At 36.9% G+C, this 25,743-nt stretch overlaps 1 protein-coding gene across 1 annotated transcript in view; it reads left to right on the top strand.

Moving 5' to 3' along the window:
- Positions 1-25,325, top strand: part of NETO1 (neuropilin (NRP) and tolloid (TLL)-like 1) — a 66,946-nt gene extending 41,621 nt beyond the window's left edge. The window contains exons 7-11 of the mRNA XM_008945956.1: positions 7,861-8,089; positions 19,419-19,532; positions 21,816-22,374; positions 23,520-23,592; positions 24,802-25,325. Of these exons, the coding sequence (XP_008944204.1) occupies positions 7,861-8,089; positions 19,419-19,532; positions 21,816-22,374; positions 23,520-23,580 (963 nt within the window). The 3' untranslated portion in view covers positions 23,581-23,592; positions 24,802-25,325. The remainder of the gene's footprint in view (positions 1-7,860; positions 8,090-19,418; positions 19,533-21,815; positions 22,375-23,519; positions 23,593-24,801) is intronic.
- Positions 25,326-25,743: the final 418 nt, after the last annotated feature.

The raw sequence follows: 25,743 nt of genomic DNA, 5'->3' as shown, positions 1-25,743 counted from the left end.
ATGGGGAACTTTCCCAGCAAGGTACCATTGTGTAGTGCTTGTTTCTTGAAAGGTTTTGTAGAAAGAAAGACGGAAGAATTTGACAGTAAAAGTGATACAGCATTTACAAATATGATGTTCTGATGGTAGGAAAACAAACAAATAAAAACCAACCACCAGCAAACAGTGTTTGCAATCAAAAATTCTGAGCAGCTCAGGAAAGAGCATCCAAAATTGTAGACAGAGAAGCCTAAATTTTAATCCATTCCAGTGGAAGTCATTTATTCAAGAGGATTGAGCATGAGGTACATTTAGACCGAGCAAATAGTGAGGCTACCTTCCATATCCATATGTACACCATGAGAAGTATAATGAAGTTTTAACCTAGCCAGGCAAAGTAATGTCAGATTCTCTCACCTCATCTGAGCATGCTACCAGGCAAAGAAGATATCTTCACAGATTGTAGGATGCGAGATTTAACAAAAAGCTTAAGGAACTGAAGGATTAATTAAGGAGTATCTAGTTTTGATGTGTTATTGCAGTGTCCCTAAACCTGAACTGTCTCTCAGTAGTGGATGTTTGTTCTGTGCAGAGATGCTGGGGAACAGTGGGAGGGGGAAGCACAGCACCCAGGAAGGGCCAGGGTGAGGGTGGCCACAGAGATAGGACATGGCTGTGAGGAGAGGTGAGCAAGCCCAGCCATGGCATCTGGGGTGCAATGGTGCCTGGGCTCACCCATGGCAATGGGCCCACCTCAAGATGGGCAGCAACTCAGTGATGCATGAGGCTGAGGTGTTAAGATGTGAGGCTGAACGTTGGCCAAAAGCCCAAGTGGGATCAAGACATTTGCATATTTACAAAGGATAGTTATTGCTACCTGGTAGAGGCTATACATCACTTGTTTCTGTTTTCATGGTGGACCTTGTATCCATGTATCTGTCCAAATGTTCTCAAAGGTCATTTCCAACCTAAACAATTTTATGATTCTGTGATGTTTTGGGTTCCAGGTGCCTGACTTCAAATTGAATATAGTCTGGAGAAATACTATGTTGTTTTGCACACATTTCCTAGACAGTTAGGAGGAAACGTGCAGTGAAGCAAATCGCAGAGCTCTAAGTCTGTATAAAACAATCTGACTAAATCCAAATGTTTACTGTTCTCATGTGTAGAAACTTGTACCCTTGGATGAGACCTGCAAGAACAGTTTAAGCTGTCAGCACTGGCAGACTAGAGTATACCTAATTTTTGAAGGCTTCTTAGTCAAGTGTAGAAGAGAAGGAATACACTAAAATTTAATAGGACCAGTTTGAGTGGCCAGTCTTGAAATGTTAGAGAAAAATGAAATATAGAGGCTGAAAAACCTAATAGCCAGCAACACTTTTGCAGGCTTCAAATGAGCTCCATCTCTGAAGAAGCTCTGAAGCTTGCTAACATACAGATAATGCAAAGAATATTATGAATTTAAAAAAACCCAACACATTTATATGGCACCACTGGAAAAAGGTGAACAAAATAGAAAATATTGTTTACATATGTTAAACTATTAAAATCAATTCTTTGAAACAGTTTTGTTAGATGAAGTTGCAGGAAAAGCATGTGTGCAGAATCGTGTATGTACAAGCTCTTCTAGCAGATGTGATAGTACACATGCTAGAGTAACACAGTCAAAAAAACCCCAAAACAGTTTCAACTTATCATGAGTCTATTACATGCAGGTATTGAAATATAACCAAAAAACCAACTACTGTAGAAAGTAATAAAACATCTACTGAAGAGAACAAAAGAATCAGGATCTGATGTACAGTTTCAGTGTTAAAAAGCAGAACATCACCAAGGAACTGTAAAGGTTGTCACTTGTGAGCATTTTGCCACTGTGCAAGAGAAAAATGAGGATGACTTGACAGAATAAATGTCAGTTCCTGAGTACTCTCAGAAGTCTGAAGAAACAAAAGGACAAAGAGAAGAAATCCAAAGAGCTTTACTTGTCCAGGAAAATGGTATTTTGGTGTCTGAGTCCAGCTATGAATCACAGGATGTTAGAAGAAGTATGATATAAGGTTGTCACCTTTTGACAGTATTCTTCAAGATCCAACAGAGGAAAATAGGAAGTATGGAGTTCTCTGTTAGCACAGCGTGGTCCCAAGACATGTAACCACAGGCCCAAAAATGTCAAAAACCCACAAACAAACAAAAAAACCAAACAGAACATGTACTGCTAGCACTTTGGGACTGAAATAACATTTATTTTAGTAAAAAGTTTAGGATCCAAGAAACAGAACAGGCTACTTTAGAAGACAAGTTCAATCAATGTTAATAACATGATTCTGAGGCTGCTCTACTTGCCTTGAAGGAGATTAATCAGTGTTGCACAATCTGCTTTAAAAAAAATGAGTTTCCCAGGCCTAAATACTGCAGGTATCATCTTGACAGTGCTTTGTAAAGCACACAGAGCTGAACAAAATGCAGAATAAAGTGGGCATTGTAACTGATCACTGAGCAATGGGGAAAGACATAGGGTAATTTCACCCAGTCTTGTGTTTACAGAGAATTGACTGAACCTAGAAGCTGAATGTGTGAAATCTGAATGTTAGGCCCTGATGAAGAGAAGGTTTTTGTCTTACATCTAAATTACTTTTGGCAGCTGAACGATGGCTTGCTGTTTGTTTGGTTTGGTTTTAAGGGACTGAATGTCTGTGCACATATATTAAGCCTGATATGCTAGGATATGGTTTGAAGCTTTTCCCGACTGGCCTGATCAATCATATTGTCAGCCCTAACCTTCGGTGATTGATTAAAAAGCAGAACTCATAAAGAGTGATTCACTATGAAGAGATTATAATCTGACCATTTTACTGAGGTGATATATTATTCATAGTTTACAATTGTTCTTTGTGGTGTTTGTTGTTTTCCTTTTTAATGCATGCAGTCAGATTTCTGTTCTATTCAAATTGAAATAAAAAAAAAAGAGTAAAACTTACCCAGCATTTATTTTATTGTTATTATGTTGACAATACAAACCTTGAAGGTGACAAGACGATTATTTAAAATCTAGTGTGACTGAATGTAAATTATATATGTCACAGTTGCAGTGAGGTTTTATCAGTTTTGTTGCTAATGGCATTGGCATTTACAGTGACATCTTAAAATTCAGTTAAAGCTAGTACTTGTGCACTAGCAGCCTACTCTTCTAAGTAATGTGGAACTGATGATTTGAGGAGAGTGTCATATTCAAACTTTACAACAAAAATGTGAAAGAAGAAGATATGGCAGTTATTCTGCCACTTTCAAATAAGATGTTCTGTTCAACAAGAATGTCCCAATTATGCTAATATAATGTGTCTATCTACAGAAATGTTATATTTCCAAAAGCTCCCTTTGGCATCATTAAAAAAAAAGCCTTAATGAAGGCAGATGGTGGCATTTGAGTTTGTGACCTCTTTTTTGTTCATTTGTTTTCTTTTGGAGGAGCAAAGTTTCTTATCCATTGCTGTAGAAGTAATGACTAAGATCTCAGCAAATGAAATAACCAGAAATATTGATTTTTTTTCTTTCTCACTTTCTGTTTAATTTCTTTTGGTGAGATTGACATACCAGTAAAAGTAATGAGAATATTGCCACTGATTTCAGAAAACTGTGTATCAGGAACATTTTGCATTAGATAACAGTTTGTCATATAATCAGTTTTATTCTTTCACTGGGGAATTAGTAATTTTCTTCTGCCAGTGTGGGTCTTACAGCCAGTGACAGGAACAATGGCAAATATATAGTAATAAAACCATAAAAATTGGCAGAGTCATGCAAATGCAATTAAATTACTATGGCTCTTTAAAATGAAATGTGATCCAATATCAGGTTGTCAGTTTGTGTAATCAGTTTCCAGTTTTTAAAAATGCACTGCAGTTTTAATCCATATGTCAGACCCAAATAAGTAAATGGAAAGATACCCACTGATTTCGGTGAGCTTTGTATCAAGCACTTATTACTTTATATAAAGTTCTGGGAATAGTCATCTCCAAAGGAGACTATGAAAATGAAACTCCAGTTCACCTCAGAAAATGAGGAATTTATTTCCTTTAATTTATGAAAGTGTGATCTTTCTTTTGAAGTTTAAACATGGATTTTTAAGTCAAATACTTCTTTTCAGTGCTTCCAGTACCTATCAGGTCTATATATGTTATGATCTCAGTTTAGTTTCTCACACACATGAATGAACTGGTGTGACAAACAGCAGGATTCGGGTTTGGGAAGAACTGGAACTCTTGGATTCTTCACTGAAAAACTCAAGGTGAAATGCTAAGTTACTGTTCACTTGATTCTTTCTCAGCATTTATAACTGTGACTCTAAGAAATATTTTGGTGTTTTATAAGAAGGCTAGTGTGCCACCAGAAACTACAGAATGTGAAAGAAGCTCATAGAACTAAGATTTTTGTTGTGTTGTTATACAAACAACATTTGAACAGATCAGGAATAATTGATGAATGCTGGAAATTGCTGTGGGAGCTGGTGTTTGATAATCACAAGGAAGATTAACACACACTTCCTGTGATTTATATAAGATTTCATTCTTACATCTCATTACTGAAATGTGATACCCTAAGTAAGACATATGTGTGCATATATATATGTATACATGTCCACATATGTACATATAAATGTTTATATGTAAGAAAGGAGGAAAGATGCAGAGAACAAGTCAACAAGTGTAAGAGGTCTTTCCTCCACTAGGTAAAGCATAGTTTGACCATTGTTTTACAGTCAGACTAAGATACTTTTTTTTTCTGGAGCAAGTAAGAGCTTTTCTGAAGAATGGACAAAAGTGTGATATGTGTACATTCCATTATACCTGTACAGTCTCTCAGGTCTGTATGGTATACTGTAACATACAGACCGTATATATAAGATGGCGTAAAATTAATGATTCATGACACTAATATGTTGGAAGCCTTCTGTGCCTTCTTAGGAGATATTTATCTAATGTTTTACTCTCTGGAGAACAATCATGTCTATACAATATTGTATATAATCAGCTGCAGAAGGTTTCTACTGTATTATTCCCTGTGACAAACCTGGTAAGCACTGAAGCACCTATCTGAAGCAGGCTACTTCTGTTAGAGGAGGACAGAAGAGGTAGGTACACATTTAACTCCCCATTCTAAGGGAAACGTTTTGCAGAGATGGGCTGCAGATGGTCTGAGCAGTTTCCCAGGAGAGGCTGGGTGCCAGGGCTTCACAGAGTACACTCTTGTCTGCGCAGGAGTAATGGGTCTGTAGGACACAGAAGCAATTCTTCGATGTGTCCCAGCGATGACCAGTTGCTGCGTGTGCATAGCTCTACCTCCTTCCATCCCTCCTCCTGCATAATCTTGCTTTGGCAAGACAATAATGTGCCTGTGCCAGCTGGATCTCAGGAGCTGTTAACACAAGAAGGTCTTAACAAACCATGAGAGCCCACCCCAGTTCCACATGGCTGCATTTGAGTCACTGACTGATCCAAAATCCTTCTCTGCAGTTCTCTCACTGACCTTTCACTGCTCATTGTGCTTGACTCCAGTTAATTTGTGAATATTTTCATACACTTCCTGTCAGAGGTTTAACAGTTTCTAGGAAGTAGATGGCTGCGAAGGTCAACCATCTGCCTGATGGCCGTGGAGGTGGCTGATCCTATATAAAAAGAAAAGAGCAGGAGCCACACAGCAGATGAAGTTTACCTGGGGGGGCTAAAGTTGTAAGCTATCAGCAAGACAGAAGTGCTTTAATTAGCTGTAGAACACCAAGAGCAATGATTTGGAACATGAGGTGGAGCAAAGGGTCAGATGCCTGCACACCTGGAGATGAGAGGAAGAAAGCAGAGAACAAAAGAGAGACCCATAAAAGAAAAGAACAAAGAGATGCTTGTAAAGCCAGTAAAGATGCTTGTTCTAGCCAGTGATACAGAACTTCCGAAATGCATAGTCTGCACTGAAGAAATATTCAGAATTCAAAGCAAGCCTTTAAGTATGACCTTGCCAAGGAAGAAGGTAACTGTTTTAACAGGACTGGAAACTGCATGTCTCCCAGTAGGGGAGGAAATGGCAAGACATTTCAAGATAACACTTTCGTAGAAAATGGTGGATACTCTGAGAAAATTTCAGCAATGCCAAGTGACCGAACTCTAGTAATTTTTTATTCCACTGCAGGGATGGAGTAACCAGTAAATGAAATAAAAAAAAAACACTATGAAAAGTATTCCTTGATAGAGGATATTGCCATCTGAATATTACTTTGTTTACTGGTGTTACCTGTTCCATTTTGTAGGGATCGATAAAAGAAGCTTTCGTAATTTATAGAATTTAAAAAGCAGGTTACACGGTGGAAGTAGAATTCACTTAAGTGCAATTTAATTGAAATACATTACTCTGAGTTATTCTGGAGTATGGTAATGTTGGAGCATAAGTGAGGATTATTATATGAAATAATATACTAGAAAAAGATGAAGCAAGCAAAATGAAGCTTAGTATACCAAAGTCCATATGCTAGTAAAAATTGTTTTACAAGTATTCTTTTCAGAGAGCCCAGATGCAAAGCATAACAAGGAATGAAAATGTACCATAATACACTACCTGCAAAGGCACACTTAAAATTCTGAGCTATTATGAAACAGTGGCAGACGGCTTAATAGCACATAATTCTCAAACCATGAGAGCTTTAATAGATTGAGGTGAAGTCATGAGTCCTATTGCTACTAGGATGTGTTATGTTTGTGTACTTAATGCAAATCCATAGGTTTTTAAGAAATTATCCTGTGTATAAAAAAATACCTGAAGATCATTTGTAAAGATGTATATATGATGTCTAATACAATGGAATTTCTTTTTGGGAACTTCTTCAATTGAAGGCACGTATACCTGGATACTGCATATGTTTACTGTCTTTTTATGTTATTTCTGCCCTACTTCACTTTTCTGTATGATTTTCCTGAAGTGTCATGGGTACACTTGGGAGTTTGGCTATGTATCATGTGTCTATCAAAAAATATTACTTGCCTTCTCTGTTACTGGAATATTTGCTGTTGCTTTTAAAATGGATGGTTTTCGCTATTAAAGTCCATATAGAGTCAAATATCAAATAACTTTTTCTCTTCAGCTCTGTTTCTTTTTTGGGTAGATTGAATAAAGTTCTTTGCAGAGGGCAATACAACTCTTACATTTGTGAGAGAACTTAGTTTATATGCAAGAGGCATTTCCTAAAAAACTTTCTAGGTTTCTACCAGTCTCCATGAAATATGTTTGTTTTCAACCCTGTTAAATAATGAAGATATATACCATAAGGCTTTGTTTATAAAAGCTGAGATGCTGGACAAATTGCTTGAGAAAACATTAAAAGATTAATGATTGAGATCTACCTGGCTCCCACATTCTCACTTCCTGAATCAGTGTAGCTGAGACATATCACAAGGATGACACATATTGACTCTGGGGAGGGAGCAGCAATTATTTGCCTTATTTTCCATGTCAGGCAAGCAATAGAGCAATACTGTGCCAGCCAGTAAAGGAAGAAAATTCTAGCTTCTCTGTCCTTCAGCTTGAAAGACTGTTGTACATACAACTCAAAGACAGGTGTATATTTGGAAATCAGGACCTTACTGCAAAGAAGAGCAAAAACATCTGGATCTTCCTCTAGATTCTAATTTGAAGCAAGACAAAATAGCAGGAAGCATAAACAGTGCTCAGTTTCCCCATTAATGCTCTTCCAGGGAAGTAGGCTATTGATCAGCGCTTCCAGCAAACTTATTTTCATGGTGGTGTTGTGTAGCCTTTCTCCCACAAGGTAGAGCAAGGGTATTTAATGTTTGTTTAGTCCTTCTTAAATGCCCATAGATGTTTTCTTTGTTTCTTTCATAGATCTATTTGAGATTCTTGGACTACGAGATGCAGAATTCCAATGAATGCAAAAGGAATTTTGTAGCTGTCTATGATGGCAGCAGCTCTGTGGAGGATTTGAAAGCCAAGTTTTGCAGCACTGTTGCTAACGATGTGATGCTGCGCACAGGTCTGGGAGTAATCCGCATGTGGGCGGATGAAGGCAGCCGAAACAGCCGCTTCCAGATGCTCTTCACATCTTTCCAAGAACGTAAGACCCTAATTGACGTGCCTGCCATCCAGTTTGTTAAATGATACAGTCCCAAAACCTGTTAACGTTTTCTTCGTGCAGAGTAGCCACTGGAGAATATCCCTAAACAAGCGATATAAATATTCAGAATAGTTTTGATTCCAGACATTTATAGCATGCAGTAATTTGTAACATATCACAAGACTCAGAGACAGGAAGACAGATAGGGGTAGTCATAACTAGTGCATTCCTATGGCCATGACTTTTATCTGGTCCCCAAGCTACCAGGACACTTACACGATGTTACTTACACAATGTGGAAAGCAATACAGCTCTAAAGCATCTTATCAAGCTCAGTCCTTTTCTATGAGTGTGATGGTTTAGGTCTCATTATGATGGGCATTTGAAAATTACTCTATGATTATTTTATCACAGATGATGGGTGTATTTGTCTATATTCCAGAATGCATAATCCAACAAACATATGTCACAGACTGTTAAGCAAAGAATTTAGTTAATTTTTTGTGATAACGGAAGTTTCCTAAAAGCCTTATGTGATATTTTGGTTAGTATTCTCTCTGTATGCCTTGCCTGCATTCATGTGATTATATGATTTCTGTACTTCGGTAATAAGCAAAACAGCTTTTGAAAGAAACCAAAGGTAATTCTAGACAGTTGAAAAACCCAACATGACCAACAACAAAAAATCCTCAACAAAACCCAGTGATCTCATTTACTGAAAATGATTGATTGAGGTAATCACCTGTGAAAGATATTGATTTTTTTTCTTTGATGGAAATGATACGTATTTGGTTGCTTGAGGGAGGAGTATATGCATTTATTTTCACATGCTGATTCATGTTCATTTTTAGTGTGTTTTTTTTTTATTTACACATCACATGTTTAGGAAGATTTCTGTGCAGCTGTCAGTGGCTGGAATGAAGGCGCAATGCTACCAAACACATTCTTCATCTGTATTCTCTTTGTGTGTGCCCTGCAATGAGGCTCTGTTGAGAGCAGCCTCCATAATTCCTTAATTATGGCTCTGATTAAAAATTTCTGACAGTCTACATGCCTGAAACTACATATGCCACTGCACTCTCACACTGCAGCCTTAGGGTGGATTATAGTTTTCTTGTCTGTAAATCAGGCCAGGGTCTAAAAGATATTGAGAAACCTCAGTTGAGATGATACTGCCCTTTTCTCATTTCTGCAACTGGAGATGTCTTGAATATTCAAGATCTGATTCATTTTTTCACAAGGCATCCTGATCTGTTACCTTAGAAACAACTGCATAGACCGTGGAGGTTCACAGCATATAAAGAACTGGAAAGTGAAGCACTATGATGGCTAACTTGAAATGAAGGTTTGAATAAGTGTGTGTTCACGCAGCCTTCATATTTTAAAGGAAAATAAGGAAAAGAATGTGGATTTTTTTTCCTCTTAACATTTTTAAGACATTTATTTGACATGCTACATCTTATGAACTACTCCATTCTTGTAAACAGATGATAGGTTATACTACATGGTATTCTGACTGGAAAGTTGAAAATATTAACATGATGTGTGTTCTGTAAATTTATTCTGAACAGTCATTGCTTACTAAGAGCTGAAAATGTATTAAAGGCTAAACTGTGCTTTGAGATTTGTATACACAGCCTGCTCATAAACAGTTGAAGAAACAGCATCGGTGAATTTAATGCTAGAAGTTGGCTTTAAAGGTGTAGAGGTGATGTAGATTGTACTTGCTGTGCCATGTCAGTTGTCCGTGCTGCCCTGTGCCACAGACTGGTGTGGGCTGTCAGGAGTCAGCCAGAGCAGATGTTGGGTGTGTGCACTGTGAGACGCAGCTACCAGAGTGTAAACTGCAATGTCTTCCAGCAGCATCAGGGAATAATTAGATCATCTGCATGGAAGAGAAGGAATGTCAGACCTCATTCAGGGAGATGTGCGTCAGGGAACAGACACCTGTGTCTCTACCGGGGACAAAGAAAGAGGAAAAAAGCAATTTTGTCACTCTGGAGCTGAGGAAGAAACAAAATAGAAGATGATGTTTATGTTGTGGTTATGTGCTTGGGCAAGAGTAGCAAAGTAAAATCCTTGTATTTACTGTTGCTGAGGGAATGATCAGGAGGTGGTGTGATCTGTAGGTCCCCTAGTTCCTCTCCTTAGCTTGGAGTTAAGTTGTTGAGATTGTGAGTCTTAACTTACAGAAGGCTCTGTGGACTGGAAGTGGTTTATTCTGGAAGCAGGCTACTTAGGCCAAGGAAAGTTTTCTGTCTGTATAAGTCTGTTCAGTGTTAATTCTTGTTACAGATTTGCCTCATGGGCACATGATGTTGTGTGGAATGGAGAAATCTTAAAGAGATTTCTTACATGATTGTTTTCTATCATTTGACCAGTGTTCTCCAATTACATTTGAAATATAAATGTCTTTTTTTGTTGGTGTTTCAAATGGAGCCTTACAAGTTTCCAAACCTCTAGCAGTGATCCTCTGTGGAGTAACAATGGTATACAATGCAAGAAGTTAACTTTTTTTATGACAGAAAATCAGTAATGACTCTGGCATCATCAAAATAGTACTGCAGATCTAAGTAATACTTAATAACCAATTATTTTCTTAATAGCTGATAATTTAGAGTGATGAGCTGATATTTCTCGATCAGAATTATTAGTTATTCCAACTATCATTATGGGGTTTATCTGCTTATATTCTTTACCATTTAATCTTTAAAAATTGTTCTAGGCATATATATCTAATCATATTTTGTGTATGGCAGTTGCTGTCTACAATAGAGTTAAAATAGCCAATAAATTAAATTGACAATCAGAAAAAGGAAAACAAGAAAGCTGGTATCATCAAAAGGTGTCTGTTCATCTGGTAAGGAGACCTGAAAAATGAGTCTTCATTTCTTCACCCACTGACTAACATTTCATTTCATTTTCCATGACTCTGAGAGTGATGTGCACCCAGCCTGATTAATGACAGGCATATTACACCTACAGCTTTTTCAAAGAGCTGCTCCTGAGCAGACACAGCTATGCTTTAACCTAACAGTGGATTTGTAGAACCACAGTGTATGTGATAAGAGAAAATCCCTCTGTATGCACAGAAAGCAAGATACTCATTCTCTCACCTCTGACTGCTACTTGGTAGCATTGCTTCTTTCTCTGTCCATAGCCCCAGACCAGAAGAAGATCATTCCTTCTCTTATTTTGTTGTCCCTTTGAGTTCTCAGCCTGTTTTTAATGCCCTGTCACACATGGCTTTCCTAAAGGAGCACAAGTTCCATCATCCTTATTTTCTTTTTATTAGCAAACCCCCTGTTTGGATAGAAATCTAGGGCCACGTTTAGAAGAGCAGTGCACAGGTTTATGGAGTAACAGAACTCAAGACCTTGTTGACTGCCAGACTGAAGATGATCACCCCAGCATGGGTAATTCCCTAATGGGGGAAACAGCATTGCAGGTATGCAGCATTGATGGCTGGTTTTATTCTGGTAGTGCAACGGTAACTACTGAGAAAGGGAACAACAAAGCTATAGGTGCAACAAAAGTCAAGAGATGGTTTCTCTTTGCAAGGAAATAGAAGTGTAGGTAGATTGCAGCTTTGCTGGTTTTGTCCCCTGCTTCCATACTAACATATAAAAAGAAAGCATTGGGTTTGCCTACTTACTGGTGAGCACTCACCTGGGATTTTCTTCCCCTCTCTGCTATTTGTAACAATCTCCAGTGAAAAGGTTTCACTGGCCAAGCATCCCAATGACTCTCTGACCCAAAAATAACTGTTTGTGGTGCTAGAGTTTATAGACAGAACACAGACAGCTCTGAGCACATGCTTCTGAGCTGCCACTCTCTTCTGAGTTTGTATGTCAAAAAAACACTAGGAAAACAAATAAAAGTGTTTTTCAAAGACTGGATTATCAATGTGTAACTGGAATTAACTATTCATAAAAGTTACATTTATCTTGAACAAAGCTGTCAGAAGGTGGCAGAGAAAGAAAATTCAGTATTAAGCACATTTCATATTCACATTTTAATAGCTGTAATTTAATAAGATCTTTTTTTCATTAGTGGCAAATGAAAAGATAAGTAATCCTACTTTAGGTTATATACTTGTAGTATACAGCACTAAAACCTTAATAATTTTATAATTTTAACAAAGTAACTGAAACAGTCCCTCAGCATGACTGCTGAAATGTTCCTTGGAAAGGCTGAGAGAAAACTTCTGTTTCAAGGATGATTCAAGGAGCACCTGAAGAATTTCATTTTTCTTTCTCTTGTGAAGGAAAGAAAGCTCTACTTTTCAGTAAGGAATAGTGGGAAAAGCCAAATGATCTATACTCAAAGAATTCAGGTTCAGGGCATGATGCAATGAGCTACCTCGAGAACATCAGGAGCAGGTGAGAAATGTCTAATGAGTTCAGCACATTTCTCACATCTAAATATTGTTGAAATTTCAAAATTTTCCCACTCACCGTCAAGAGAAAACAAGACCTCCCAAAAATGTTATGACAAGATAGGAAGCAGGGAAGAGAGAGAAGTCTAAGAACAGCAAGTAGAGTAGGGTATTCATCTAAGGATAGTGAGTTCAGGTGTGAAATCCCTGTCTTGAAAGAGGCTCAGAGGGTAAATCCAAACGGTTCAATGACCTATGACATCCAAGCTAGCTTACTCAGAGCTAATTCACACCCTAGAGGAAAAGGAGCTGCACTAACTCTGCACGGTGAAGAGAAACAGTGTAAATACTCTGGGGAAAGCACTGCACCGAGGCAGAACAGCCAGGCTTCACAACGGCCCCTAACAACTCAGCTTTTCACCACTTCTTGTAAAAATATTTACACCTGGCCATGTTACAGCTTTGTATCCAAAGTAACTTATAATGCCCAACAAAATGATGCTCAATGCAAAGAGATAATGTGTTCTGATACATATAGGATAATAATCATCAATGTCACAGAGTTTATTCAATTGTTAGTGCTTTATAAATACTTTACAGTATACAGGTACATGTATAAGTGATTTTTTATTGTATTGTTTCAGTAAAAGCAGTATTTTTTAAAATATAAAATATGCGCACTTCTATTTCACGTTACTCTGTAAACACGGCATATGGATGAACTACTAATGCTCTTTATGCTTCTCTACATTAGGGCTATTAAGGATTAAAGGAATTAATGATTTTTTTTATCAATAAATGAAAAAATATAGATTATTGTCTCTGTGGGCATTCTGAAAACTTTCCAATAGCAAGGAAATATAGACAGTTCCATTGGCTCAATTTTTACGAATTTTGAAAGCAATAATCTTCAAATACGAAACTCAGGCTTTTTTTCAATTTTTTTTTTTTTTTTTTTTTTTATGGTATCCTTCCAGAAATATGATGATTATGACAATCTCCTAAATTGTACTGTAAACAAAATATATTTACAGGCCAGATAATAGAAAGATGGTTAGTATTATAATATTTTTTTTGAAGTATAGGTTTATTAAACCTGAAAAATACTCTGGTATAGCCTGCCTATTCTTAATTCACTTGCTTTTATAATCTAGGATAAGTGCACCACCTTGTGTTCGGTATAAATACTTGTTCCAAAGCAGTAGATGTTACATTATAATTCATTCAATAACTATAAAAGCTGTTTGTATATTAAGATACAAGATATCTCTACACAAACCACACACATTTAAAAAAAGAAAATATTAACGTTAAAAAGAATGTAGATAAAAAGTGTTTCAGTTTATTTTTTGTGTTGGAGGTATTATTTTATATAAACTATAATTTTACAAAAAAATAATTATTGGTCCAAAGCCAAATTGGAAAAATATTCTTCAATAATTTTTAATTGATAATTAATTTAAGTTATAGTGTTTTCATGCTGTAAAAATCCAACACTTTAACAAAGACTTAGAGTTATTAATATATATCAAGTTGAATTATAGGTACAGTTTTAATTTTCTCATTTTTGTTATAATAATGATGAATTATTAATGGTGTTGAATACACTATCTTACTTATTTCTAAGACAGTACTTTGACAGAGCTTGAGTCAAGACGTCTGTTGTGATTTAACCCCAGAAGATAACTAAGCACCATACAGACATTCATTAACTCCCCCCACCCAGCGAGATGGGGGAGAGTATGGAAAAAAAAAAATAAAAAAAATAAAATTCATGGGTTGAGATAAAGGCAGTTTAATAGGACAGAAAAGGAGCAATAATAGTAATAATATGATTAGACTTAACAAAATAAGGGATGCATGTTGCAGTTGCTCACCATGCACTGACTGATGCCCAGTCAGTTCCTGAGCAGCAGCCTCCAGCCAGCTTCCCCCCCAGTTTATACATCAGGTGCTATGGAATATCCCTTTGGCCAGTTTGGGGCAGCTGGCCTGCCTGTGTCCCCTCCCAGCTACTTGTGCCTCTCCACTCTCCTTGCTGGCAGGGCAACATGAGAAGCTGAGAAGTCCTTGACTTAGGATAAGCACTACTTAGCCACAACTAAAACATCAGTGTGTTATCAACTCTATTCCCACACTAAATCCAAAATGTGGCACTGCACCAGCAACTAAGAGGAAAATAAACTCTATCCTGGCTGAAACCAAGGCAACATCCACTCCTTATTCTATACTATTTATATCATGCCCAGTTCCCACACTTCCCAATACATCCCAATTAATCACCACCACCTTTCTTGTCTTGGAAAAAGAGAGAGAGAGAGAAAATTCTTTCAGTTTATGGGCCATACATATAAAATGTCCATTGAGTTCATTTAGTCTATGATTTGGGCTCCATTTGTCATAAGAGTCTTCCAGGGCAGGAAAGATTGTGTGTGGTATTGGATTGTGGCACATCGAAGCAGTTCTGGTTCCATCACTGCTCTGCTTATCCTGTTATGTCATCACTGCATTTTGCTCGGTTTCATCAAAGTTCATCCTTCATTAATCTGGGTAATTTTTACTCTAATACCCTGATATTGCATAGGGCCACCATAGGATTGATAATGCACAGTGTTGTATAGCAATTAATATCACAAAATTTAATTTATTGGCTATTCTTACTCAAAAAAAATCAACTTTGGGACACAGGACAAGTTCTCTCACACTTTTCCCCATCTTGTTTTGGGAGCTGACATACCTGTAGAGGTATTTTTTTGTTGCACTCACCAGATTCAACTCCAGATGAGCTTCAGTTTTCTTGACTGTATCACCGCATCTTTGGTCAGTGCCCCTGTATTTCTTCTGGGGTCCCCTGACCCTGCTGCCACCTCTTGTATGTGTCCTTTTTATGTCTGAGTTTAGTCAGGAACTCACTGTTCATCTGTCCAGGCTAACTGCCACCTTCACTTGATTTTCTTCTCATCCAGATAGACAACTATTGATCTGGGAGGTGACCTCACAAAATCAGCTAACTCTCTTGAAACCCTTATCTTTACAGGACCACCTCCCATGACATTCGTACAAGCAGACCCCTCACAGTGAAACTTTGTTTTCCTGAGGCTTGGAGATGTAATCCTGCTTTTTGCCTTATTCCCTCTTTGCAGCATCCTGAACTCCACCATCTCATGATCACTGAAGCCAGGGCTGCACATGATATTCATATTCCCAACTGGTTTTTCACTGTTTATAAAAGGTCCTTATCAGCTCCTTGATTACCTGTATTAGGAAGTTATCACCAGTGCACTCTGGAAAACTCCTGGATTGCTTGTACCCTACTGTGTTGCCCTTCACAGATATTTGGTGGTTAAAATCCCTTATAAGGACCAGGGCTTGAGAACATGAGGCTTCTTCCAGTCATCTGAAGAAGGTTTCATCTATTTCTTGTGCCTGATCAGGTAGTCTGTAGCAGACAGACACCGACTACAATATTGGTAGCTGTGGCTGATTCTGATTGCCCACTACTCCTGACCCAGAAACTCTTATTTGGGCCTTTGCCCCACCCAAGGCAGAGCTCTATGCACTCCTGCTGCTCTCTCTCTTATATAAAGGGCATTTATGTAGTCATGGGGAAGACTGTTGACTGGTAGAATAGGGCTTCTTCTGGGTGGAGAGGTTTGTGCTGCTTTATCTAGTTGAAGCTAGTGATAGCAGTAGCTTCCTTTTGTGAAAACATCCACAGCCTTTCCTCAGGTTTAATGTTTACATGTTGAGGTATTACCATAGATGATGTTGAAGACTTCAGTTTAGTTATCAGGTGTTGCTGCCACATACCTTGTCTGCTTGATTCCAGTCCTGTCCTGGGTTCTGTAACAGCTTCAGGAAATCATCAAGAGAGATCCATCCTGCTGTAAAAAAATCCTGTTTATTAACAGTTTATCTTTTTCTCTTACTAGAATGTCCTTGATGCAACATCCTAGTACCCTTTTGCTGTGCCTCTTCAAAGGCAAAAAAATCTAACTTGCCCAATGGACAACAGGACTGATGAGTTGTCAGCTTCCCTTGATGCTTTCATTCATTTCAACAAAAAGCCTTCATTAGAGTGGGAAAATATATTGATTTCTTGTCCAGCTTAATCACTCCAGGTTCAAGGGACCACAGAAAGGAGTTGGTTGTACTAATTTTACAAACATGAACAAAAGAGGAGTGTTTGTCATTAGGTTTAGGAATATTATGTTTCTCTCATGCTAAGTGTGTTGTAGTCTGAAATTGCTCTGCCTTGTTATTAATCTAGATTTGACATTTATTCACATACCATCTCTTCTCTCCATAGTTCAACAGCACAAGCTAGAGAAACTGAGAATTTCTTTATTTTCTTTGTTCTTTCATCTTCCCTTTCATTTCCATATCTCCCTGCCAACACTTTGCTTCATTATCCCTTCTTAAATCCACGAAAAAATAAATCTTTTGTATTGTTATTTTTTCTTTCTTATTTCTGAAACATTTCCTAATATTTTTCATGTGATATGAAGTCTCTTGTCATTTCTTTCAGTGCAGAGCACCTTAAGCATCATCTATTTCTGATTTGCAGTTCTCTCTTCCTTTTCTTTTCACTTCCTTTACTACTTTCCTCTAGTACTTTTCTACTTATTACCACTATACTTTTAACTTCCTTGAGTTCCATTTTGCACAACTGTCCTTCCTTCCCTTAAATTGTTCCCTATTCTCTGGGGGAAGGGGGGTCTTCTTCCACTATTAAACCTTTATTTGTTCCTGCATTCAGGTTTAAATCAGACTGACCTTAAAGTGGCAAAAGCAAGTCATAGACATCTAGAAGGTTCTGTCTGTCCTCACCACTAAATTTTCAAGGGCTTTCATGCCATTCTGTTCTGGGTTTGTGGGTTGGGGTTTGTTTGTTTGTTTGTTTGTTTTGGGGGGGTTGGGGACAGGTTGGGTGGTTTTTTTATTCTTCTTTATGGCTTTATTAGCATAAATTTTCCTGATCCTGCACTCTTTTCCCCCTCGTTCCCCTGTCACTCCCTGTATTTTATCCATATGTCATTTGGATTTTCTTTTCTTGTACACTTCTCACGTATTAACATGTATTTTGAATGGGTGGTTACTTAGGTCCTCTTAGAGTTCCCTTTCATAAATTCTCTCGTCTGCTTTGAACCTTTTCTTAGAGCAGGAAGTGAAATTCTTTCTGTGTATTGAAAAGAACTAGTCCCAACAGATCTTTGCCTTGCACAGAAGCAGGGATTGCAGGTAGACTGTGAAAAGATGATAGTGCCTCTGGTGGGTTCCCTATATGATGTATCACGTCATGATGTGACACAGTATCCTCCAGACTCAGCCCTCACTGTGCCCAAATGACAGCAACAGATCAACAGGGACTGCCCCAAAGCACCCCCTGTACTTTTCTGCTCTTTCTGTTCCATTTCATGTAAAATTCTTCCTGTAATAAACTTAACACCTGACCGGTCTCACTGCAGCTTAGGAGATGGTACATCAGATTTTCCAAATATTGAATAATGGGCAGAACCAGTCTGGCTGATCAGTCTTCTGCATTGGCTAAGATATATGACTGTTACATCTGAGTGAATGGTTGAGTATTTGGGGGTGTGTATGAATTTTGATGGCATTTACTATTTGTTTAACAAATTAAAACCACCCTGAAGAAACTATTATTGAACGTTATGGATATCCCAGTTTAAATGCTTGTTGAGAAGTGGGTTTATTAAGTGCTACAATATAAATTCTTAGTACTGTCCTTAGAAAACCACTGAAGGAGGTCTCACTGCTCTGAGACAGAATCTGCACTATGCATGTATATTGTCATAGGAGCTGCTTTTAAAGTTGCAGAAGAGAAAAATTGCCATGAAGCATCAAATTCTAAGTGTCAATAATATGAGCACCGTAATTCCTTTCTGATTAGCTAATGGTCTTATGTTATTTTTTCACTTTCCCTTAAAATTAATGAAAATAATGGTTTTTGGTTGTTTGAGCCAAAAAAAACATACAGAAGCCATTCATTTTTACTGCTTTAATATTGATAAATTTTGTAGCTCTTTTTCTAAGTGGAAGAAAATATGCTGGTTTTGTTTTAATAAAAGAAATATGAGGGGTAATTTATATTTTTATGTTACATAATTTTGGAGCAGTATCTTTCCAACCCCAACACCTAAGCGTCTCCCAATGCTTGAGTATGTAGCACAGTTCAACAGTATGTACAAACCCTTCTGATGGCTTCAGGCTTCTTTTTCACAGCAGCAGTATATGTTCTTCAGTAAAGCTTTCATCCTGCAGCTTTAATCTACATGATTCTCCTAAACCATAGGCTTCAGGGACACTGAAGACTCTTGCTTTTTTCAGTCTTCACACTTCTGAAGAAAAGAAACTGTGATACATTTTTACTGTAGCCTTTCTTATGACCAAAAAGTTTTAAAAATAATTTTTTTTTTCTCTGTATATAAATGTTCAGGCACCATTGATATGGACACAAAAGTATGTATCTTCTATGAGAGACAGAAGTTTTCTTACAAAACTGGAGTTTCAGCAATGAACTTTAAAACAAATTATTTCTGCTATGTGGGATCTAGCCGGGATAAAACTAAGGTTTTTTTTCATAGCAGCCCATAGGGTGCTGTGTTTAGATTTGTGGCTAAAACTGTTTATAATCCCACACCAATGTGTGGGGGGGCCAACCTGCTACAGCTGTAAGAGTTGGACTACAGGAAAGTCCTTCTGTGTTCTGAAAGTCCTTCTGTGAACTGAAAATCTCTTGCTGCAGAATAACAGTGAGTTATTCAGTGAGACTCAGCTGAGTGCTCTCAACGATGCATATGAAATATGTTCAAGGAACCTGTGTTGTATACCTTTTCCTATTACAGATTACATGAGCTCTCCTAGATGTGTTTGTTGTGAAGAGCTGAATGATTTATTACTTAATATCAGTTTTTTCTCTCTTGTTTTTAGCCCCTTGTGAAGCCAACGCATTCTTTTGCCACAGTAATATGTGTATTAATAATACATTGGTCTGCAATGGACTCCAGAACTGTGTATATCCTTGGGATGAAAATCACTGTAAAGGTAATGTGTAGAGTGGAAAATGTCATTTAGACTGCGTGGGATACAGCCTGTTATCCCTGGGTTCTTGTTAAGTATGTGCCAGATGGGTCAAAGCTCAGGAATAGTAATTCAGGGAAAATGTACATCAAGAAATAGAGAGAATGACAAGAGGTAAACTTACCAATGGAGTTTATTTTCAGTGTTTGTTTTGCTTGGTGTTGATTTGTGTTGGTTATGTCCTTCTGACGCTTGGTCTCCATTTACTGTAGAATTTAAAATATAATTAAAAGTAATATTTCAGTTCTTTTGTCATATATACTTTTGTAATGGAGAAATGTATGGGTAGCAGGTGTCTTTTAGTTGCATACCATGCACATAATAAAAAATTTAGCCCAGGTGGACTAAAAATCCAAGGTGAAGTGGAATTAACAGTGTAGGAAAGCAACCAAATCTACTTATAATCAAGTGAAATTGAAGACCAAGAAATAAGCATAGGAAATCAGGCACGATATCTGTTTTATGGGTAGGGACTGCTGTTCCTAACCAGATGCTGGCGACGGTTTCTAAATATTACTCTGTTTCTGGAAAATAAAAATAAAAATCAGCATCTGTGTTGTGTTTGGGGAAAAGAGCTTAACCAACTTACATTGCAGGCTAGGGAGACAGTTTGCTTCCCTCCCACCCCCACCCTCGCTACTGCAGATTTGTTCCTGGAAACATGGGATATGCCAAATTTAGGAACCAATCAAGAAAAAATTCAGAATGAGATGGATTAGCAGTCAGCCCATAAGTCTGCTGAAGCCTGTAAAATCCTGACAAGCAGTGCAATAGGGTAAATCACAAATGAAAACATATTTCAAAAGAACACAGCAAACTGTGGCATGGCATAATATTCTTTGAAGAAATTAAACATGCTATTGGGAAATAATTATCTGTTCTCTACTTCTTCAGCATGGAGGAAAACAGAAAATCTTCCCCACTCAATTTCCAGAATGATTTTCATCTTTCTTTTGCCAAGTATCTTCTTATTGGGTCTTGTGCATTTATCCTCTCCTGTTTTTCTGACTAGCTAAAGGAGGTTTGCTGATTCCAGCAAAAAGGTTGTTTGCTGCTGTGTTGCTTTTTCTAACTCAGCTACTTCCCCAGAGCCTGTGTCAGTCAGTCAGAGAAACCCCAAGTGACTCTACAAGAGCAGGCAATGGGGAATAGTGAAAAGTTAATTTTTGGTATCTAGGAGATTATGAAGAGATGGATGTTATTGTTTCGTACCAATAACTTACTTCAAAGGCTTTTTATTAAATCCTTTGATAGGTTTGAAGTTGCCAGGAAAAATCACACTAAACTGGGTGTTGAAACTTAGAGTTGTCGAGTTTTGCTGTGCCTGTGAGACATTGATGTGGATGCTCTCAGCCTGGATTTCTATAAGGCTCAGTCACAGTCTTAGGTGTCTGCAGTCATTTAAAAGCAAACCACAGACAATTACACACCACAGTAGGGTGAAACAGGTTTTATTTTTATTATTTTACTGCATATTTTCTGTTTTTCTTCACTCACAACACAGGGGTTTCTGGCTATGTTCCTAAAGGCCCCTGAGTAAAGGAGAATAGGATTAGCTTTTGGATTTTTATGGTTGTTTAGAAAAGTTGTGGTAATTAATAGATAAGGAACAAAAGAAATAACTTGCATACTTTTTTTTCCCCTTTCTGAAACCTCAGTTTGAATAACTTCTCTATTTTCTTCTGATTTAGCTTTTCCATTGACCACTGTCAACTGTCCCAGTCAGCTCATAAATATTAGGACTTCACTGAAGTTCCCAATATGCAGAAGAATTTATTTTTAAATCCTGTAAAGTCATGCCCTTTCATTGATCCTAATGTCCTAGTTGCATATATTTTCTGGAAGAGACAGAAAATAACGATGAGAACATCTGTGACAGTCTGGGGGGCTTTAGCAGGCAAGTGGAGTTCAGAGGTCGTACTAAAGCCATCTGTTTGTTATGGTGGTTGCTTTTTATAAAAAAAAAATAATTAAAAAAATAAAGAATTCTTTCATCCTATTAAGCTTGTAACACACCCTGAATAAATCACTTTGCAAGTGAATAGGCACACAGAGGACCTGTGTGCTGTTTATTTGGCTTTCACAAATAACTGATTTCTTCCTTTCTTGTTTTTGTCAGTGAGGCTGATTAAGTGAACTCAGACATAAACTAGGCTCAGCTCTGCAGTAATCCATGAACCCATCATGATTGTTTTTGTTCTTGAACTGCAATTAACATTGTGCTTTTTTTTTTGTCCTGTCACACAGAAAAAAGAAAAGCTAACCTATTGGACCAACTTACCAATACCAGTGGGACTATAATTGGGGTGACTTCTTGCATTGTGATCATCCTCATTGTTATCTCTGTTATAGTACAGATCAAGCAGCCTCGTAAAAAATTTGTCCAAAGGAAAACAGACTTTGATCAAACAGTATTCCAGGAGGTGTTTGAGCCTCCTCATTATGAGTTATGCACCCTCAGAGGGACAGGGCATACAGCTGACCTTGCTGATGTTGCAGATGACTTTGAAAATTATCATAAACTGCGGAGATCATCTTCAAAATGCATTCATGACCATCACTGTGGATCACAAGTGTCTAGCATTAAGGGCAGCCGTAGTAACCTCAGCACAAGAGATGCTTCTGTCTTGACAGAAATACAACCCCAGCCTGTAAAACCACTCATTCAGCCCATGAACAGGAGAAATATCCTTGTCATGAAGCATAGCTACTCACAAGATGCTGCAGATGCGTGTGAGATAGATGAAATTGAAGAGGTACCAACCACAAGTCACAGGCTGTCCAGACATGATAAAGCTGTTCAGCGGTCAGTATCAATAGATTTTTGATGAAGACTACTGTGTAAGGACTTGAATGCTCAAACATATTCACTCTTTATTCAGTAAAGACATATTTTCTTTCTTCTTTATTTATTGTTTAAATTTCTGTTTCCTGATAGAACATACCATTATATTATCTCTCTCCTCCTGTCTCTCTCTCTCTCTCTCATCTCTGCTCCTCTTTCCTGAAGGATCCTGTATCTCAGTTTTACCTTTCTACTTTTCATCTTTCTTTTTCTTTTACTATTGTACATGTACCCACATGCATACACAAACAAGCTAACAGAGAACAGGTACAATTTTTAAAAACCAAAGATTTTGTGTGAGTCTGCTTTTCGAAAGAGCCACATACACGTGGTTTCCTTGTAACTGAGGTGGCCTTGAGCATCATCCACTGTTGGTCTAACACCTATAAATCAATAAATATAAAATTCATGTATCCATTTTGATGCATGGTGCAATAATGAAAACCAAAATCCCAGGGAAAGGAAACCCCTTTTCTTATGAAACATTATCTTTTATATAATGAATGAAAATATTTGCAAAACTGTACTGTATCTGTTCCATTATTAATCACAGGATCTTGTCTTGTCATATTAACATATATATATCAATCAGAACATAAGACAGCATAGTGAAGAGAGAATAATCATATATTTATATATAAGAATGTAGTTCAAATGAATCTTTCTAATCAATAAAAAGTCAAGCATGACATTTTTAATAAAAGAGCTATTTCTACTCTATACTGCACTTTGAATGACTGTAAATATAAATTATTAAACATTTTCAAGTAAAAGAAAAAGAAAAGCAGAAACATTTATGAACGATCTATTTCAGAAAGAACACAGAGTTTTAATATATATTTGTGTTTTCTCTTGCATGCGTTATTTAGGCACTTTTTGTGACTGTTTACATGCCCTCCATATTTTCTTTGCACATTAAGGCATTTCTGTCTCCTAAAAAAACAAGCTATTTGATTCTTTTAGTCTAATTGCATGCCAGTGTAATTTAATTCATGAATATTGATCAAATTATCAAGGTATACTGTTTATTAAGTATCTATATGCGTATATTTCTTTTTTTCTGTGCAAACATTATTATTTTGAATGAAATAGCCATAACATTCCAGGTTCTGCCTCATTGGGTCTCTAAGCAAACATGAGTCTGAGTACAACACAACTAGGGTCTGAGACAAACTTGAGGTAAGTAAACATGCTTATACAACAACTGAAACATCTCTTGCTTTCCATTTTATTTGTTATATTTCTAAAATGCATTTTAGCTCTCAACTTATATGTTGCCTTGTATGGATAGAGGCAGGTTTGAATACTGAGAAAACTGAAAGACAGATGACCACTTTAACATTGTAAACTAAATAAAATCTATTAATTCCTTATTCTTGATGACATTATAATCATCCCTTAGCTAAATATAATCTTCATTTGAAACACATTATAAAGTAAGGAGCTTTGCATAGCTCTGGTGTTTCACTTATTTTTCCTTATTTATGAAAATAAAATTTAATGTCCTACCATGTGAAATGGTGTGGAATTATCTGTTTTCAGTTAATTATTCTCATTCAACCTTGTGAAGTGTTGGAGGGAAGGGTATGTGGTAGTACTGATAAATTTAGAGATTCCGCAGCATTATTGTTAATGTTTGCAAATAAAGCTTCCTTTTTCGAGGCTTTACCTAGGCTTTTAATTATGTTTAATTTGTTGCCAACACTTAGTCTTAATATGCATAGTCTCAGATGTTCATAATGAAGTTATAGATAGCTCATAGTCTGCCAATTTATGTGTATATATGTGTATATATACATATAAAAACATAACTGTGTGTAAATACATGCCTATATGTGTATATATGTATACAGCAATGCTACTGGGAAAGAATGCTTTCTTTGTTTGTTTCTTGACAGTGTAGGTAAATATTTTTCTGTATTTTTCCTCATAGAGAGAACATATTTTAACTTTGTTTTGCTTTCAGAAAACTATTCATGTAGTCATGCAAACACTGTATGGAAAACTCTATAGTGAATTATTTCAGCTGTCTGAAAGACAGTGAACATGTTTCTAATTTCATTTCATTGCCTTTATCCAAACCTAAGAAGCACAGACAAATCTAAATACCTTAGCAAGATATTCCCATTGCACATTCACATTTCTTTTGTAATTTGTTTGCTGGCCACCAAGTGCTCCTTAGTTTTTAAAAACATTTGGAGATTTGCTGGTAACTTGAAGAAAAAATTAGGTCCTAACTGAGACTGTCCCCCTTTTTTTTTTTTTCCCAAACTTAGTTTTATTTCAGTTGATATGTTACATGTCTGTTATTTACTTGTATGTTTTGTGATATGTGGAAGAAGATTTACATTGAATTTTTGTTATATGTACATTGTTTTCATTATATAGACTGCTTGAGAATAGTGCGCTCCTGGGTGATTTTGAACATGCTACAATGAAATGAAACTATCGTCCTTGGAAACACCAGCTAGAGGTTTTATGGACTTTCTGACCAGCTATTCTCATATCATGACAAAATTCAGCAAGCAGTGTTGAGTAAAATTCCTAGAAGGCAATAAGACTTTCCTTATTACGCTTATTGCTCATTTCTCTTTTATTTTTCTCTCTTCTTTTTGTTGCAAGTTAAATTTCCAATTTCAGGAACAATTTATTGAAATCAGGTATTTAGCCATTCATAAGCACTTCAATAGAAATGTTTGTTGGATAAGCACCTAGCAATATGACTGAATTTGACATTGAGAAAATAATCTGCATGTATGTTACTGAATATTTGAGTTGGCAAAAATTCCCTTTATTAGATACATTGTAAAAAGCATGCATTCACAATTATTGCTGTTACTGTTCCATTTCTGTGTCATATGCTTGCTACTTGTAACTTTTTCTATAAAGATACATAAAACAATGTATAATAATTTCTTACCTTGACTTTAATGGCAATGTTTTCTTTCACCCAGTTTACAAATCTTGTGCAGTTTGGAAGATTAAGCTCAAAACGTAGCTTCTAGGAACTTGAAACCCAAGTACATCAGAACATATGTTGTCTCTCATCCCTCGCTTGTTGAAAATCAAAATATATTATTTTTTTAAGATCTAAACAAATTCAGAATACGTAATGTTGATCACCTAATTTCAATTAAAAGGTTTGTGATAGCCTTTGTATTCAACTCTGTATTCTTAACTAATTTATTCCCATGTCAATTATTAAGAAGCTTCTTTCAGTCTAGTAGAGTAGCAGATTTTTATCGGTTATACAAACGTTATGGCAAGGCTCCAATTTTAGAAATACAGATATAAACCACTTCCTTATGCAAGATAAAATGATATTCATAA

Source organism: Merops nubicus, unplaced genomic scaffold (genome assembly GCF_000691845.1).
Source record: "Merops nubicus isolate BGI_N331 unplaced genomic scaffold, ASM69184v1 scaffold13500, whole genome shotgun sequence".
NCBI classification, from domain to species: domain Eukaryota; kingdom Metazoa; phylum Chordata; class Aves; order Coraciiformes; family Meropidae; genus Merops; species Merops nubicus.
Note: the sequence above shows the minus strand (reverse complement) of the source record. Positions and strands in the feature narration are given on the sequence as shown.